The following is a 16,966-nucleotide window of genomic DNA, read 5'->3' as shown; positions in this document are numbered from 1 at the left end:
TCTGCAGATTGTTTTCCATAGTGGCTTAACCAATTAGTGAATGTTGACAACAATATTTTATTATAATCATCGAACATTGTAAGAGACTAGAACTTAATTATTCTAACTACTAAATAGAAATGATAATTGTATAACATAGAGGTGCTAATTGTCCTTACAATAGCAATCATATATTACAAGATAGAAATGTATCAAATTAACATGTGTGCACCTTAATTTTACGCAATGTTATATTTCAAATATATTTTAATTTTTTAAAAAAAAACTGCTGTTTTTTAAAATTGGTTTTCCCCTAACAGTATGGTTCTATTTCTGTCTTGATTCTTTCAAGATTTTTTTTTTCTTTATCTTAATTTTCAGACGTTTGAGTATGGTGTGTCTTGGTATGGATTTCTTTGTGTTTACTCTGTGCTTTATTCAATTTCTTGAATCTCTAAGTTTGTGTTTCTTGCTAAATTTTGGTAATTTTCAGCTATTCGTTTTGTTTGTTTGTTTGTTTGTTTTAAGTACTTTTATAGCCTGTTGTCTTCTTCTTTTAGGACTCTTACGAGAAAAAGCTTAGGTTTTTTGTTATAGTTCTATAGGTCCCTGAGTCTCTGTTTTTGTTTTGTTTTTTCATTTGGTTTCTAGCTGTTGTTCAGATTGGGTCATTTCTGTTTTTCTCTAGTTGGGTCGTTTTTTAAGTTCATTGAATCTTCTGTTCTTTATATTCTACCCTGGAGCCCATCTATTGAGTGTTTTATTTATTATTGTATTTTTCAGTTTTAAAATTTCCATTTGGTTCTTCTTTATGTCTTCTGTTTCTTTGCTGAAACTTTCTAGTTATTTTTATTTTCTCAGTGTGTTAATAATTGCTTATTGAAGCTTTTCATAATGGCTACTTTTTAAATCCTTGACAGTTTTGACATTTATGTCACATCAGTGTTGGTGTTTCCTGATTTTCTTTCCCCATTGAAGTTGATATTTTTCTTGCTCTTGTTATGACAAAAATCTTCTATTTCAACTGGAAGTTTGGTTATTATGCCATGAGATTGTGGATCTTATTTAAATCTTATATCATGTCAGGCCTTTTCTGACACGTGTTCTGGTAGGACAGGAGGTTCCCAAACCTCATTACTGTCAGTTGATATTGGGAGTTCAGTCTAACCACTAGGCTTCTACTGATACTACCTTGGCTGGGAGAGTCAGGATTGCCTATTTACAAACATCCCCATTGGCCTCTACTGACAGTACAGAGGGTGGCTCATTACTGTTTGGGTGGTGGTATAATTCCTGACTCTCTCCTAGGACTTCTTTGATACTACCCCAGGAGGGAGGGATAGAGTTTTTCTTATAACTGCTGTGTGGGAGTAGATGTCCTGGTTCTCTGCATGGTCTTCATTTACATTTCTAGGTCATGGGAAGGACCTTGTTAACTCAGACTTCTCTGAAACCACCATGGCAGCACCTAGTTACAACTAGGTGAGAGTAGAAGTCTGGGCTTCCCACTCAGCCTTTAGTGACAAGGGTGGAAGTGCACTGCATTTTTTTCTGTACTATTTGACTGGAGTTGAGCAGTTACTGTTTTAAAGTTTTCTGTCTTGCTAGTTTGCCCCTTTGTTGGTCCTTTGGCTAAAGAGACCAGGCTTTCCTTGGAGATTTTTTTTTTTTTTTTTTTTTGCATCACCCACTGGCATTTCCAGATTGCTGGGTTCTTCAGTGCTCAGTCTGGGATACATGAGGCAAAAAGAAAGCATGTGGAACTCACTGCCAATGTTTATTAGATCCCAAGGTCCCTAGCCAGTCTGCCTCCTTCTCCTCACTTTTCAGAAACATTTTGTAGTTGTTTTATATATAATATCCAGGGCTTTTAGCTGTACGTATTATGAAGAGCAGGGGACAGTATATCTTTCCAGAGATGGAAGTCCAAAGATTAAACTTTTAAAAGATTTGTTCTATCTGGTTTTTGGCAAACACATATATGTGCTTCTGTTGTGTATATGCCTCGTGGTGAGATTGTTGAGTAATAAGTATGTGTATATTCAGCTTTAACTTTCACTGCCAGAAATTTTTTTTCCAAAATGGTTGTGCCAGTTTGCACTCCCACCAGTAGTGTTTGTATGTTTCATTTGTTCTCTCTGTTAATCATCACTTGATGATGTCTGTTTTTTTAAGCCATTGCAATAGATATGTGGTGGAAAGTCTTCATAGTCTGATAACTAATTCCAGGTAGTTTGTAAATTTAAATGTGGAAGCTACAACAGTAAAGGTTTTAGAAGAAAACAATAAACAGTTATTTTCTTGGTCTTGCAGTAAGAAAATTTTCATAAACAGGACATACAAGGTACTAACCATAAAAGGAAAGATTGATAAATTGAGCTTCATTAAAATTAAGAACTTGTGTTCATCAAAGGCATTTCCTGTTAAGAAGGAAAAGACAAGCCACAAAGTAGAAGCTATTTTCAATACATAGATCCAAAAGACTCTTAACTAGAATTTATAAAGAATTTTTAAAAATCAGTAGGATAAACCAGACAACTCCATAGAATGATTGGCAAAAAACTTGAAAAGGTCAAAAGACAGTGTGCAGATAACCAATAAACATACATAAAGGTGCTCATCTTTATTAATCATCAGATATGTGCAAGTTAAACACATTTTTAACAAAGGTGCAAAAGTATTTCAGTGTAGGGAGGATAGCCTTTTCAACAAATGGTATTGAAACAGTTGGATATTCTTAGGCTGAAATGAACTCTTGACCCTCACCCTTTTTAAAAATAATCAAGTCAAAATGGATCATAAGTCTAAATATAAAACATTATACTTGTTTAAAAAAACACAGAAGAAATCCTCAGAAACCTAGGTTAGGCAAAAAGTTCTGAGTCATGACACCAAAGGTATGTAATCCAATTAGAAAAAATAAATAATTTGACAATCAAAATTGAAAACTTTTGTATGTGAAATACCCTGTAAGAAGAGAAAATGACAAGCCATAGACTTGGAGAAAATATTTGCAAGTAGCATATCTAACAAAGGACTCAAAGAATTCTCTAAATGTAACAGTAAGGAAACCAACAAAGGTCAGTTAGAAAATGCGAAAGACTTAAATTGATACTTCACTGAAGAGGATCTATGCATGGCAAATAAGTACATGAAAAGTTATTCAACATCACTAGCCAGGTCTCTCGGTCTTAGCATCATCTTAGAAATCTCCATTGCATGAGAGGCTGAAGTGCAAAAGCAGAAAAATGAGACATGGGTCCAAGTAAACTGCTGGCTTGTGCACCGGTGGAAGCCACAGGAGCAGAAATTAGGAAAGCCAGAGGCCAGGAACACTGGTACAAATCGTTGGACTGCATGCCTGTTGTCTAGAACTTCTTAATGGATCTAGAACATACATCGCCATCTGTTCCCTGCAACCACCTTTTGAGAGACCCACCTTGCTCATACAAAAACAGTCCTTTGCTCTGGACCTGTGACATTCTGGACAAGTTCTGTTCTCAGTTGTGGCCGAATGTAACATGTACAATAAATCATCTGCTGTCTTGAATGAAAAAAAAACTATCATGAGCCAGTAGGGAAATGTAAATTACAACCAGATATCGTTTCATATCTATCAGAATGGCTAAAATGAAAAATAGTGACACTACCAATGCTAGTGAGGATACAGAGAAACTGGATCTCTCTTGCAATGCTGGTGAGAATGTAAAATGTCACAGCCACTTTTCCTGGAAAACAATTTGGTAGTTTTAAAAAACTAAACAATTAAATGTATGCTTACCATACAACTTGCAGTCACACTCTTGAAAATTTATGCCAGAGAAATAAAAACTTATTTTCACATAGAAACCCATTCAGAGATGTTCATAGCAGTTTTATTTGTAACAGCCCAAAACTGGAAACAACTGAAATGTCCTTTAACATATGAATGGATAAACAAATTGTGTTGTATCCATATAATGGAATACTGCTCAGCAATAAAAAGGAATAACTATTGATATTTATCAGCAACAACTTGAATGGATGTCAAGGGCATTATGCTGAGTGAAAATGCCAATCTCCAGAGGTTAAATACTGTATGATTCTGTTCATATAGCATTCTAAGATTTTATTGGGGAGGGCGAACAGGTCTTTATTGGGGAACAGTGTGCACTTCCAGGACTTTTTTCCCCCAAGTCAAGTTGTCCTTTCATTCTTAGTTGTGGAGGGCGCAGCTCAGCTCCAGGTCCAGTTGCCATTGTTAGTTAAAGGGGGCGCAGCCCACCATCCCTTTTGGGAGTCAAACCAGCAATCTTGTGGTTGAGAGCCAGTGCTCCAACCAACTGAGCCATCTGGAAGCTCAGTGCAGCTCAGCTCAAGGTGCCGCACGTTTAATCTTAGTTGCAGGGGGCAGAGTCCACCATCCCTTGCAGGAGTCGAGGAATCGAACTGGCAACCTTGTGGTTGAAAGCCCACTGGCCCATGTGGGAATCGAATCAGCAGCCTTCAGCGCCAGGAGCACAGAGCTCCAACCGCCTGAGCCACTGGCCCGGCCCCATATAGCATTCTTGACATGAGAAGATTATAGTGAGAACAATTAGTGGTTACCAAGTATTAGAGTTAAGAGGAGAGTGTAAATACTAGGGGTAACATAAAGGAGGGTTTGTTTGTGGTGATGGAACGGTTCTGTTTCCTGCTTGTGGTAATGATTGCATGATTCTACACACATGAGAAAATTTCATAGAGGTATACACCAAACAAAAAAGTACACATAAAAATTGATGAAATCAAATCAGCTCTGTGTCTGAGTTCATAGTATTATTCCAGTGTCAATTTCCTGGTTTTGACAATGTACTGTTATGTAAGTTACTACCATTGGGGAAAGCTGTATGAAGGGTACACAGGAACACTCTGTACTATTGTTGCACATTCTTGTGACCCTTAAACTACTATTTTAAAGGTTAGAATTATAATAAAAAAGGAAGTACCATGAATTGTCACGGATCTGGAACAACTGGAACTCTTACACACTGCTGGTTGAAATATAAATTGGAATAAGCACTTTGGAGAATTATTCGTTCTGCTTTAACAGTACCATGCACATACCCTATGACCTACCAATTCTACTTTTAGAATACTTACATGTACCAGCAGACATACAAGAAGGTTTATAGCAGCACTATTCATATGATGATTCATATTTTAATTGTGTTTGTTTTGAGTGTATACTTTAATACTGATGTTTAGTATTAAAAACTCTAAAAATATCCTAGTTAATTTATCTCAGTATTGACTTATATATTCCAGACTAAAGAATATTAAAGGTTAAATAGTTGTAAAATAATTCTTAATACCAGTTGAATCACTTGACTCTGTTTCTTTGTTTATTTTTCCTTTGGGGGCAAAATTAAGCAATTTTGCTTCCCACTTGTATGCTCTTAAAAGCCAAATTATGTCATTGACTGCATCTATACCCTATAAATAATACCTCTATTATTGCAAATTAGACTGCATTACAATTGTTTATATGTCTATTGTCTTATAGTTGGTGGTCTCCTTTAGTACAGTGACCAGATATTTTTTTTCATCTTTTATATTCCCAGTCTAGCTTAGTATTTGGGATGCATAACAATTTAATAAGCATGCTTATTAAACCCATTCAACTCTTCATTAGTGAATAGATACCAAAGAACTTTGAAGTTCTCTACAGGTTTTCTGGGGGGGTTTTGTGTTGTTTTGTTTTTGTTTTTAACCTGCATAGTTTATACCATTCATTCTATATGCATGATCCTTTTGCTGATGTGTAATAGATGTAAATAACTGGAGTAATGTTCAGGCAGCATTTGCCCATAAACCCTTAAATGTGTCCATTAATTAAAGAAAGCACAGTTTGTTCACTGTAATGAGTATGTATTATTAGAGAAGTATGAAGAAGAAAATAATTAATGTAATCCCAGTGACCACAGGTAACCATTGTTAACATTGTGTGTATGTATGTTGTTGTTTTTTAATGCAGTTTCCATTCTAATTAAGAAGGTTCTATATCCTGTTTTTTCCCACATAACATAATATTGTAGATTTTTAATGGTAATGTAACCTGTGATTAGCTGGGGTATAATTTAATCCTCTGTGTTATACATTTTTCGTTTTCAACCTTGTGTTCTTATAAGGCTTGCTGTATAAAGGCATTTTGTGAAGATTCTTGACAGCTTATTATATTCCAGGGGTTTTATCACTCTAAGTTACCCACAGTACACAAACTACTTACCCGGTGGAATGTTATGCAGCTATTAAGCATCATTTCTACCAAGAAATTTGAGGGAATGCTCAAAATATAAACTGTATACATAAATACTTGTCTGTCAATGTAAAACCAAAAAATGTATATGCTTAGGAAAAAGAAACCTATAGGAAATGTATTAGGTTGGTGCAAAAGTAATTGCAGTTTTTGCAGTTTTTAATCTTTTAAACCGCAATTAGTTTTGCACCAACCTAATACCATGATTTGAAGATATGTTGTTTCTGGGAAGTGGAAGTGAGTAATTTTTTTCTTTAAACTTGTTTATATTTTCAAAAAAATGTTATATATATATATATATATATATATATATATATATATATATATATATATAATATAATCTTTTCAAATTAATTTTTTATTTATATCAAAGTAATATGTTTACATATTTCAAAAAAACAATGTAGTTTTGCAAGCCTTAAGATAAAAACCAGTCCCTTTACCAACCCCTTCCTACCCATGATTTCTACTCTTCACAGGTAACCAGTATCAACTCTTGGCAATTCGGGTATTTACTTATATATATTTCCCTTTTGCAGTCAAAGGTGGGAATTTACTTACATGCACACACACACTTCTCATTCATTTCCTCAGAATATTTTTTTCATAATATTTGCTAAATCAATTTGGAGTGTTTGGTTTATTGTGACTGTGTAAACATTCACACTTAAGCCATTTGAAATACTATGAGTAGTTTTCCTTTTTTGTATACCTGTTTATTTTTGTTTTTACCACTTGCTTAGTTTTCTATGAACCTATCACTCATTCCCAGATTCTCCTACAGAAATATAAATTCTTGTATTCTGACACAGCGGCTTTCTATCAGTTTTGAGTTGTTTTTTGTTTTGTTTGTTTCCTTGAACACAGCTTTTCTGGAGCTCTCTGTCTTCTCCATTCTATTTAGTTACCTCAGTACCTTGCATCTATCTGACTTCTCTCCTTACCTTCATTATGCTGTGTTGTAGTTGCATATAAGTCACCCCTACTGCACTCAGCTCCTTGGGTACTGTCGTTCATTTTGATGTACTCAGTGCTCATAACAGTACCAAACACAAGGTAGACTTTTGAGTTATACATAAATTTCCTACATTTACTCAGAATTCTGTAAATACCTTGAATACTTTATAAACATGTGATTTTCATATTTATCTTTATTCCTAAATCAGAGTATTTTATTTTCCAGTCATGAGATTCTTCCTGGGCATATAAATATTCAACCTGACTCTTTAGACATGTCTTGTTTTCTTCAATAAATGAAAAATGAATTCTCTGGACTCCTGATTGTTCAAAAAGCTGCCTTAGGATTACAGTCATATCATAATTAAAATATCTGTGAAACACTCATTACTAAAGCATTTATTCTCTATTTTAATTTTCAGAGGACGATTGTTTATCATTTCCACTAAAGCGGGATCTCTTGGCATTAATCTGGTAGCTGCTAATCGAGTGATTATATTCGATGCTTCTTGGAATCCATCTTATGACATCCAGAGTATATTCAGAGTTTATCGCTTTGGACAAACTAAACCTGTGTATGTATACAGGTTCTTAGCTCAGGTAGGTTTATAATTTATAGTCTCATTCTCCTTTTCATATTGAAAGGTTGGGTGAAACTGATAATATTTTTGGAGTGCAGAACATAATATGCATTAGTGCGGCAAAAAAAGTTGAAAACATCATTCCTATATGTTAAGCAGCAGAAGTCAATTTTAGCCTATCCTGATTTTCTGTTTTATAGTTCATCCATATCTATAATGTCAGCTTTCTCAGATTTAGGTGGATTTGCATGGGTAAACAGATTAGGCATTTTCTTGCTAGGTCAGGAAAATTAAACATTTATAGTTCTTTTACTTAGCATACATAGAAAAGCCAGTAACTAAATCTAACTTGCTTATAGATACGAAGGTCAAATGGTCATTATTTTTAATGGCCAGTAGACAGTTTCTTAATTTGAAGAATGTGGGTAAATTAGGAGAAAAAGTTTTATTAACAAAGAATAGATAATACTTTCTAGGTAAGAATATTAAAGTCATTACCTTTAAATATGAATTCAGGTTTAAAAAACAGACACTGAATTTTAAGAAAAATAAGTGAAATCAAAGAGGTGGTTGTAGTTCAGGGTAGTACAGGCTTATAGAATCAAGTTGCTCTTTTAACTGGTACATCTGCTTTGGGAGCAGATGCTACCCTCTCCACCTGCCTACAAATCTGGGCTTCTCTACCAGAGACTGCTCATTTATTGGTAGATCTTTGCTCATTTGATCTTCTTTAGTACATGATACAATTGATAAACTACAGTGTAAATTGTTTCCTATTATTTTTGAGTTTCTTTATATTCTAGTTTAGAATGCCAAATATGTAATAGATAGGCATTTTAGCTATATTAATTTTCTTCCCTGAAATTATAGAAAGTAAGACTTGATATAAAGGCAGTTTATAGTGATTGCTGTGAGCTTATTATATTCCACTGAAAAAGAAATAAGATGCTCTCATGTATTGTTACTTTAATAACTCCCTAAAACCTTCTTTCATGTACTCCTTTATTTCTGTTTACCTTGGTATCTGACTGCTCTCCTACTTCCAACAAGTTCAGAAATACATAAAGCAACACATGAATCATATTAGTAATATGGTAGAGAATGATTTTGTCAAGGTAAACTACACTGAACAGATGAAATCCCTCATGAGTTAAGTAGCATTGTTAATAAAGTTTGCTTTATGGTAGTATATTATTATGAAGTTTTGCCACTTCGTATAACCTAATAACTATATTTTTTACTTGATTAAGTTTCATGTTTACAAAATTTATTTATTTGTATATTGTTACTTCTTTTTACTAAGGGAACCATGGAAGATAAGATTTATGATCGGCAAGTAACTAAGCAGTCACTATCTTTTAGAGTTGTTGATCAGCAGCAGGTCGAGCGTCATTTTACCATGAATGAGCTTACTGAACTTTATACCTTTGAGCCAGACTTATTAGATGACCCTAATTCAGAAAAAAAGAAGAAAAGGGATACTCCCATGCTGCCAAAGGTAAACATCTTTAGATTATTAGCTTTAAAAAAAGTGAACATGGACCAAGGAAATTTTACTACTACAATAAAAGTTAGTCATCTAAGTCTGTATTTCAGAAAATTTCAGAGAATAAAATTGTATTTAAATGAAAAGGTGCTCGGTCAGTTTTCCACATAACATCACAAAAAGATAGTATAATCTGAAATACATATTTTATGCAAAATAAAATGTTCAACCCTGCAGAAAAAGGTTTCTGTGTAGAAACCTTAAAAAAAGTAGCATGGTTCTCTTTTAATAACCTCCAGTAGAGGGTGTATGTAATTTTAATAATTGTATATGAAATTTAACTGCCCCTAAGCATTCTTTACTGTCATATAGTAATTGAGAATCAGCAAATGAAACTGTCTCTTACTTGATGTTTTTTTCACTGTCGTAAAGCAAGCAAGACTTGGAAAAGGACCTTAGAGGTAATCTAGTCAAGCCTTCTCATTTTATAGATGGGAAAACAACGTCAGAGACATTCAGTGACTTGCCCACAATTTTCAGCTACTAAGTGGCAATACCTCTATTTTGGGAGGTATTGTTGGGGGAGTGCTTTTCCTGTTGTCTTGGTTTCAAATTCAAGCACTTAATGTTCTGTATGTCTATTAACAGATTTGGGAAAGCAACTACCAGGTTATGGTGTCACTGCCAAAGTCACTTATTCGTTTGTAAAAATACTCAAAAGTATATTAGTTTTTCATGTGGTTGGACACATTTCAAGTAAAAAAATAGGAATAATTACAAATGCTAGTATAAATCATTGATTTCTCCAATTAATTTGTAATGTACACATGTCAATTAAAGTAGCATGATCGTTAAGAATTTAGAATTTTTTTAAGTGTCATTTGCCTTATAAGCAAATACTTGGTTTTTCTAATCATTGAACATTTCTTCCATTTAAAGTTCACTGATAGAGCATTTAGGAAAGAGTTTCTGTGACAACCTCTATCAAATCCCTTTGATAATGGCTTAGGACCACATGGGGGTTTAAAGCTACCCTTTTTATATTACATTTAAAATACTTTTTTAAAAAGAATCATTTCAGTTTCTGTGTTATGAAACTTTAAATCGATAATAATTTGGTTTTTTTCTTAATTATGTTATTATAGAATGTGAGTAGGATTCTTGAGTAGTCTTCGGAAATTTTTCTGTAGACAAACAAATTTGTTTGTATACCTTTAAAAGCAGACAAGCACAAATGGAATCATACCATGCATACTCTTACACAACTTGCTCTTTTCACCTGGATGTTTCTTGAACATCTCTCCATATTGGTACATATACCTCTACCATTTTAAAAACAACTGCATAGTTTTCACTTGCCTTGTTTGGTTTACCTGTTGTATCTCCAACAACTTTCCTGTCAGTTAATTAATTTTATATGGCAAGAAATATTCTTTTAAGGACTTGCACATGTTTATGTTTATAATTTTAATGATAGTGAAGTCCTTTTTCAAATTTAGCATGATTTTATATCTAATTATCATCTTTCTTAAAATTACACTTAACTTTAAACTTTAACTGTTGTGAGAAATAGCCCATGATTAGTAATATTTCTGATAGGAAGCAAACATTCCAATTTGGAAAGGAGTAATTGCTTTGAAGTTATTCGTTATATGGTAAATTTCTGATTGTACAAAATCTGTTTAATTTGATAAACATTAATTAATCACTTGCTAACTTGGAGGTGTACTCTGACGGTAAACTAAGAACAAGACATTGTCTATGCTTTAAAGAAGATAAAATCAGCAAGAAAGAAACGCTATTTAATTTTTATAGGATGTCTGGAAAGAAACCATCTGTTTTATAACTTGGCACTCTGAACCATCAAAGGTGTCAGGCTTTTTCATTTATAGACTGTACTTGCTATTTTTTTATTTTGGTGCTATTACCCTTTGCCCAAGAACAAAGAAGAACAGGGATATTAAATGCTACATTAGCACAAAATGCTTCAACTCTCCTACAGTGTTTCCCAGAAGGAAAATAATAGTGAACTTACTGATTTCTTACTGTGTTTCATACTCTGTGCTAAACAATTTGTGCAGATTACCTTCCTTAAGCCAGAAGCAACTGCAAAGCCAATAGTGCTGTTTTCATTTTCGAGGTGAAGAAATTAAGGAATGGAGAAGTTGTGTAATTTAGCTAAGTTTACACACCTAATTAGTGATGAAGCTTGCCTTCAAACCAAGTCTGCCCGACTCAAAAGCATGTACTCTTAATAATTATACTTTATTGCCCCCCAAATGGAGATTAGAAAAGTAATTCCAAGTGTAAGAAACAAGGCAGAGGATCTAGGATTCCGAGAATTGAGTGGCATTTAGAATGCTTTATTTTATTTATAATAAAGCTGGATTTTAAAATGTAGAATTATTTCACAGACAATACCATTGTGTGACATAACTGTTAATATTATATAATATAACCAGTTAAGCTTGTGGCTTGTGAAGTAAATTCCTCAAATTTATAGAAAGCCATAAAGTTTACAAAGGTCTTTCTCATACATATTTATTATCTGAAGAAACTAAAGCTTAGAGAGTTTGTAATTACCCAAGGATACATGGCCAGTAAGTGTTTGAGCTAGAACTTAACCCAGTAGTTTTCAAATTGTATTCCTTTTTTTTTCTTTTTTTTTAAAAATATAATTTTATTAGTTTCAGGTGCACAAGACAAAGCAAAACTTAGACGTTTATCATTTATATCCCTCACACTGTGTCAACCCCCCTCCCCCATCCACTATCCCTCTGACATCACACAGAGCCATTACATTTCCACTGTCTATTCCTAATGCTGTATTCCGCTTCCTGTAACCATATACATACAAATATATATATATTTGCAGAGGTGCTCCAGGGAGACCATGTGTCTAAGTGGGTAAGGAAAGGCCAGATAGGCAGCACTCCATTTCCATCAGAGTCCGGCTCCTTTTATCTCTTTTATATATTGGGCTGCAAGATAAGATTTAGTTTAAAGAGAGGATGTTATGCCCTGTTTTCTTAGATTTAAAAAAAAATTTATATTTTTAACATTTCTTACATTTCCTGTGTATTTCCCCCCTTCTTCCGCCTCCCTCCCCTCATTCCAGTTCAAGCTGTTGTCTCTCAGTCTAGTTGTGTAGGACACAGATCCCTGGCCCATACTGGTATTGTGAGCCTTGCCCACAGATCCCTGGCCCATACTGGTATTATGAGCCTTGCCTTGCACTCCCCCCCCCCCTCCGAGGTAGTTGGTCACCCGTCGTCGGTTGGACGCTCACAGCAGCTCACGCTGGCTGCCAGCCACCCATGGCGGCACACAGCAGCTCACAGCAGCTCACGCCAACCTCTAGCTGCTCACAGCAGCCCAGCTCCAGGGAGAGCCGTTGTTCACAATCTTGGCTGTAGAGGGCGCAGCTCACTGGCCCATGTGGGAATCCAACCGGCGACCTTGGCATTTAGGAGCACCACGCTCCCAACCACTTGAGCCACCAGGCCGGCCCTCCTTTTTTTTTATTATTAGTTCCAGGGTGTACAAAACAATGTAATAGTTAGACATTTCAACCCTTACAAGGTGATAACCCTCCTCCCCCAATCTTATTGCCCCTCTGGCATCGTATATATCTAATATAATTCCATTGACTATTCCCTATGCTGTACTCCATATCCGGTGACCAGATAGATAGGTAAATATAGATATAGATATGTAAAATTATAGTTGACATTCAATAGTATTCAGCTTCAGGTGTACAGTGCAGTGGTCAAGCATCTACACCCTCCATGAAGTGGTCTCCCTAATAAGACAATTGCCCATCTGGCACCCTACAAAATCTTTACAACATTATTGCTTATATTCCCCAAACTGTCTTTCATATCCCTGTGGCAATATTGTAGTTACCAATTTAGGCTGTTCTAATCCCTTCCCCTTCTCCCTCTGTTACTTCCCTTTAATAAATGTTTTTAGAGCATTGTACTATAAACCATGATGGCTTTTTAACTATCACAGTAACTACAATCTACCAGGGATCTAAAAGGGAATACAGTAAAATGTATAGGAAATTGACTTGAAGGAGATGATAGTCCACTTGGGGAGAGAAAAGTAACATTCTTAAATACCAAAGAATGAAGACACTGAATGTTTTTGCCATGGTACAGTAGCTCTCCCCCACCCACCCACCCCCATTTGCGGTTTTCCTTTCCACAATTTCATTTACCCACAGTCAACTGTGGTCTGAAAATATTAAATTTCCCCAACAATCAACATCATCATAGTCATGACTCGATGACCCACGATCACCCAAAGCAGATGACTCTTCTTCTGAAATATTATCAGAAGGTCAGTAATAACCTAACACTACATCACAATGTCTGTCATTCACCTCTCCTCATCTTATCACGTGGGCATTTTATCATCTCACATCATCATAAGAAGGGTAAGTACAATACAGTGAGATATTTTGAGAGAGACCACAGTCACATAAATTTTATTACAGTAAATAGTTCTATTTTATTATTAGTTATTGTTAATCTTACTGTTCCTAGTTTATAAAATAAACTTTCTCATGGCTACGTATGTGTAGGGAAAAAAAAAAAGCATAGTATATATAGGGTTTGGTACTATCCGTGGTTTCAGGCATCCACTGGGGATCTTGAAATGTATCCCCTACGGATAAGGGGGGACTACTATATATGGTTCAAAGTGGAGGATAGAACATTCAGGTACAGTTTTGATGGAAAAAATCAGACTGATTGGCCCATAAAATGTGGTTAGTATTTAGTTGTGTTAAGGGAAGAATGTGGTGTGACTGCAAGGTGAAACAGTTTTGGCAAAGGGAAAGGTAAAAAATTATGGACCAGACTCAAGGTGTGATGAACAAATCGGCCAGATGAAGAGTTGAAATTCGATGGGTAAGGTGGGGGCAGCTTATGGAGAGCTATGAAAGGTAAATGGAGGCATTTTGAATTTAAAATAGTATTCACTATAAGTTCATGAATGGTGCTGTTGCATGATGAATGCGGGCTTTGGGAAAATTAAGTATGACAGTAAAATGCAGGATGAGGACATATAATAGGGTAATGATTATAGAGTGAATCAGACATTTCAAGAAAATAAATGATAGAACTCAATAACTGATAATAGACTATAGCTTTTCATTTGTAGGTAGTAAAATATTTAAATAATGGAACTTATTCATTAATTGATTAAAAACTTGGTTCAGGTGCCTGTGATATGCCAATCATTATGCTGGTTACTAAGGATACATTTGGTAAATAAGACTAGGTTCCTGCTCCCATGGAGCCTGTAGACTAATAAGCATACCCTAAGCAAGTAAATATAATAAAAGTTATGAGTTCTATAATAGGAACTGGTACAGTCACCAAGGAAGGACTATTCAGTCCTTTTCTTGGAAAAGTTTGAGATAGGGAGTTAACATAAGGAGGACTTGAACTGATGTTGAAAATAGAAGGGGGTAACTATTTGCATTGCTGAAGGAAAAAGTTAAAGGCCCTTCAAGAGCAGGAGCAGAAGAAAAAAAGAAATGTATGCATAAAACAGCATGGCAAGTTTCAGAAGTCTCAAGTAGTTACAAACAATGGAGTGTAAGGAGGGTGGTGGTAGAATATAAAGGTGGGTGTGGGAGGAGGTGAGAGAAAACACTGGAAAGGTAAATGGGAATCAGATCATAAAAGTCAGAGTTTGGACACTGTGTTATAAGCTGTGGGATCTTTTTAATGATTTTAAGCACAAGACCAACATCAGATTTTCATTTTAGAAAAATCACTGTGGTTATCAGTGTACAGGATGGTTTGGAGAAAAGAAAATGGATGTTAAGATACTTGTTAGGATGGTATTAAAATGATCCAGGTGAGAGAGGTAATGCATGCCTCTTTTTTTTTTTTTTAATTTTATTAAATTTATTGGAGTGACAATTGTTAGTAAAATTACATAGATTTCAGGTGTACAATTCTGTATTACATCATCTATAAATCCCATTGTGTGTTCACCCAGAGTCAGTTCTCCTTCCATCACCATATATTTGATCCCCCTTACCTTCATCTCCCACCCCCTACCCACCCCCCCCTTGAACTAAGGTGGTAGCAGTGGGGATAGAGAAGTACCAGGCACAATGTTAACTTTATTCCCTAGGCTTATATTTAGAGTTATGTAACTCTGCCTACTACTATTTGGTTTTGATTTCCTTTAACGAGAATTTGAAAATTAGTCCTCTCTGAAAATGGGTACAAATAGGTGTTTTTGATATATGTAGTGAGGGATTTCTTGGTATTTGAGCCAGGTATTTCAGAGTTGATTCCTATTATTATAGTACAACTGCAAACACCTTTCTTTTTATACATAATTTTTAAGATGAAAGACTGCTAAAAATGATACATATTCATTTCCCTCTCAAATTGCTATTATCTAAATAATGACTAAATTGTATGCCTTTTAAATTAAATTTTCTTTGTCCTTTGATAGTTCTGAAAGTGTTTATTTTCAACTTACTTGATACGTGATTATTATATCTCTTTCCGCTTTATCACTTCCTCTTTAAGTCATTATTATTTAATTCCTCTTCCTGTATTTCTATTCCTGTTTACTTTCTTTTCTTCACTTTCTAATTAAATATAATATCTCAGGCTCAATTTATGAACCGCCTGTTTTTCTTGTCTTTTTACCTTTGCAACTCTTGAACGGCAAGAACAATATGCTTTGCTGCTTTTCTTTTATTCATAGTGAATTATTTAATGCTAGCACTGTTATGTGACCTTTTTTGAAATTCTACTTGCCTTTACGGTGATATTTAACTGGACTTTTTATTGTTTTTAATGATCCATGTATCAATGAAAAGCGGTGTTAGAAGTAGACTTACTTTTGCAAGCAGTAAAATTCAAATGAAGAGTGATTTGTCTGTCACAACAGGTGTGTGAAAGGAAGAGCATTGGAGCTTTAATTCCTGTCTTCAGTTCTGTACAGAATCAGCTGTCTTAGCTCTATTCTCCACTCCACCCCATAAATTAGATTTTTTTAAATCCCCTCATTGGTTTCTTGCTGTTGTTGGTTCTGCTGCTGCTTTTCCTTTTTTGAAATATAATGATTTTCTAGTCCTGTAAACCCTTTTTTTAATACTGGGGGTGCCAAAAAAAATGTATACACATGACTTGTACTCATCTCTTGTTATCGGTATATATTGAGTATTACAATTTTAATAGTTTTTTTTCCTTTCTTAAAATGTGCATACATTTTTTTGGCACCCTCTGTATATTGATTTTAGGATCTTCCGAATCATGTCTACCAAGTGTCTGTACATCTCGTTAGTTCCGGGTAATAATGTTCCTCAGCCATTTTGAAACTTCAACATGATCTAAACTTGTGAATAGTTTAACACAAGTTTCTAGTATTAATAGATTTGTTGACTGATTCTTAACTGTTTGTTTTTTCAAAATATTAAGGTAATATATAACCTATGTTAACGTTTATGTAAATTATGTTAGGGAAAGTACCTTTTCTGGTAATAAACTTATGAATTACACAGATAACAGAGATGGAGATCTTGGTCACGGTCATGTTTCATAATATGCTTAAGTGGGTATACAGCTAAGCTATTTACCCTTTACTAAGAAAATAAATCAGTGAAACTGGCATAGAAAATGTTTTGCACTTCCTTTTTCCAGCACT

At 34.7% G+C, this 16,966-nt stretch overlaps 1 protein-coding gene across 14 annotated transcripts in view; it reads left to right on the top strand.

The window, feature by feature from the left end:
* ATRX (ATRX chromatin remodeler) overlaps positions 1 to 16,966 on the top strand; it is a 251,139-nt gene that overhangs the window by 206,282 nt on the left and 27,891 nt on the right. For 13 of the 14 annotated variants that reach the window (XM_019716363.2, XM_074323977.1, XM_074323981.1 and 10 more), the window contains 2 exons: positions 7,636 to 7,813; positions 9,098 to 9,292. In XM_019716363.2, coding sequence (XP_019571922.2) covers positions 7,636 to 7,813; positions 9,098 to 9,292 — 373 coding nt within the window. The remainder of the gene's footprint in view (positions 1 to 7,635; positions 7,814 to 9,097; positions 9,293 to 16,966) is intronic. The other variant, XM_019716366.2, reaches the window with a different exon arrangement.

Source organism: Rhinolophus sinicus, chromosome X (assembly GCF_036562045.2).
Source record: "Rhinolophus sinicus isolate RSC01 chromosome X, ASM3656204v1, whole genome shotgun sequence".
NCBI lineage: Eukaryota > Metazoa > Chordata > Mammalia > Chiroptera > Rhinolophidae > Rhinolophus > Rhinolophus sinicus.
The sequence above is the reverse complement of the archived record's forward strand: the minus strand, read 5'-3'. Positions and strand labels throughout refer to the sequence as shown.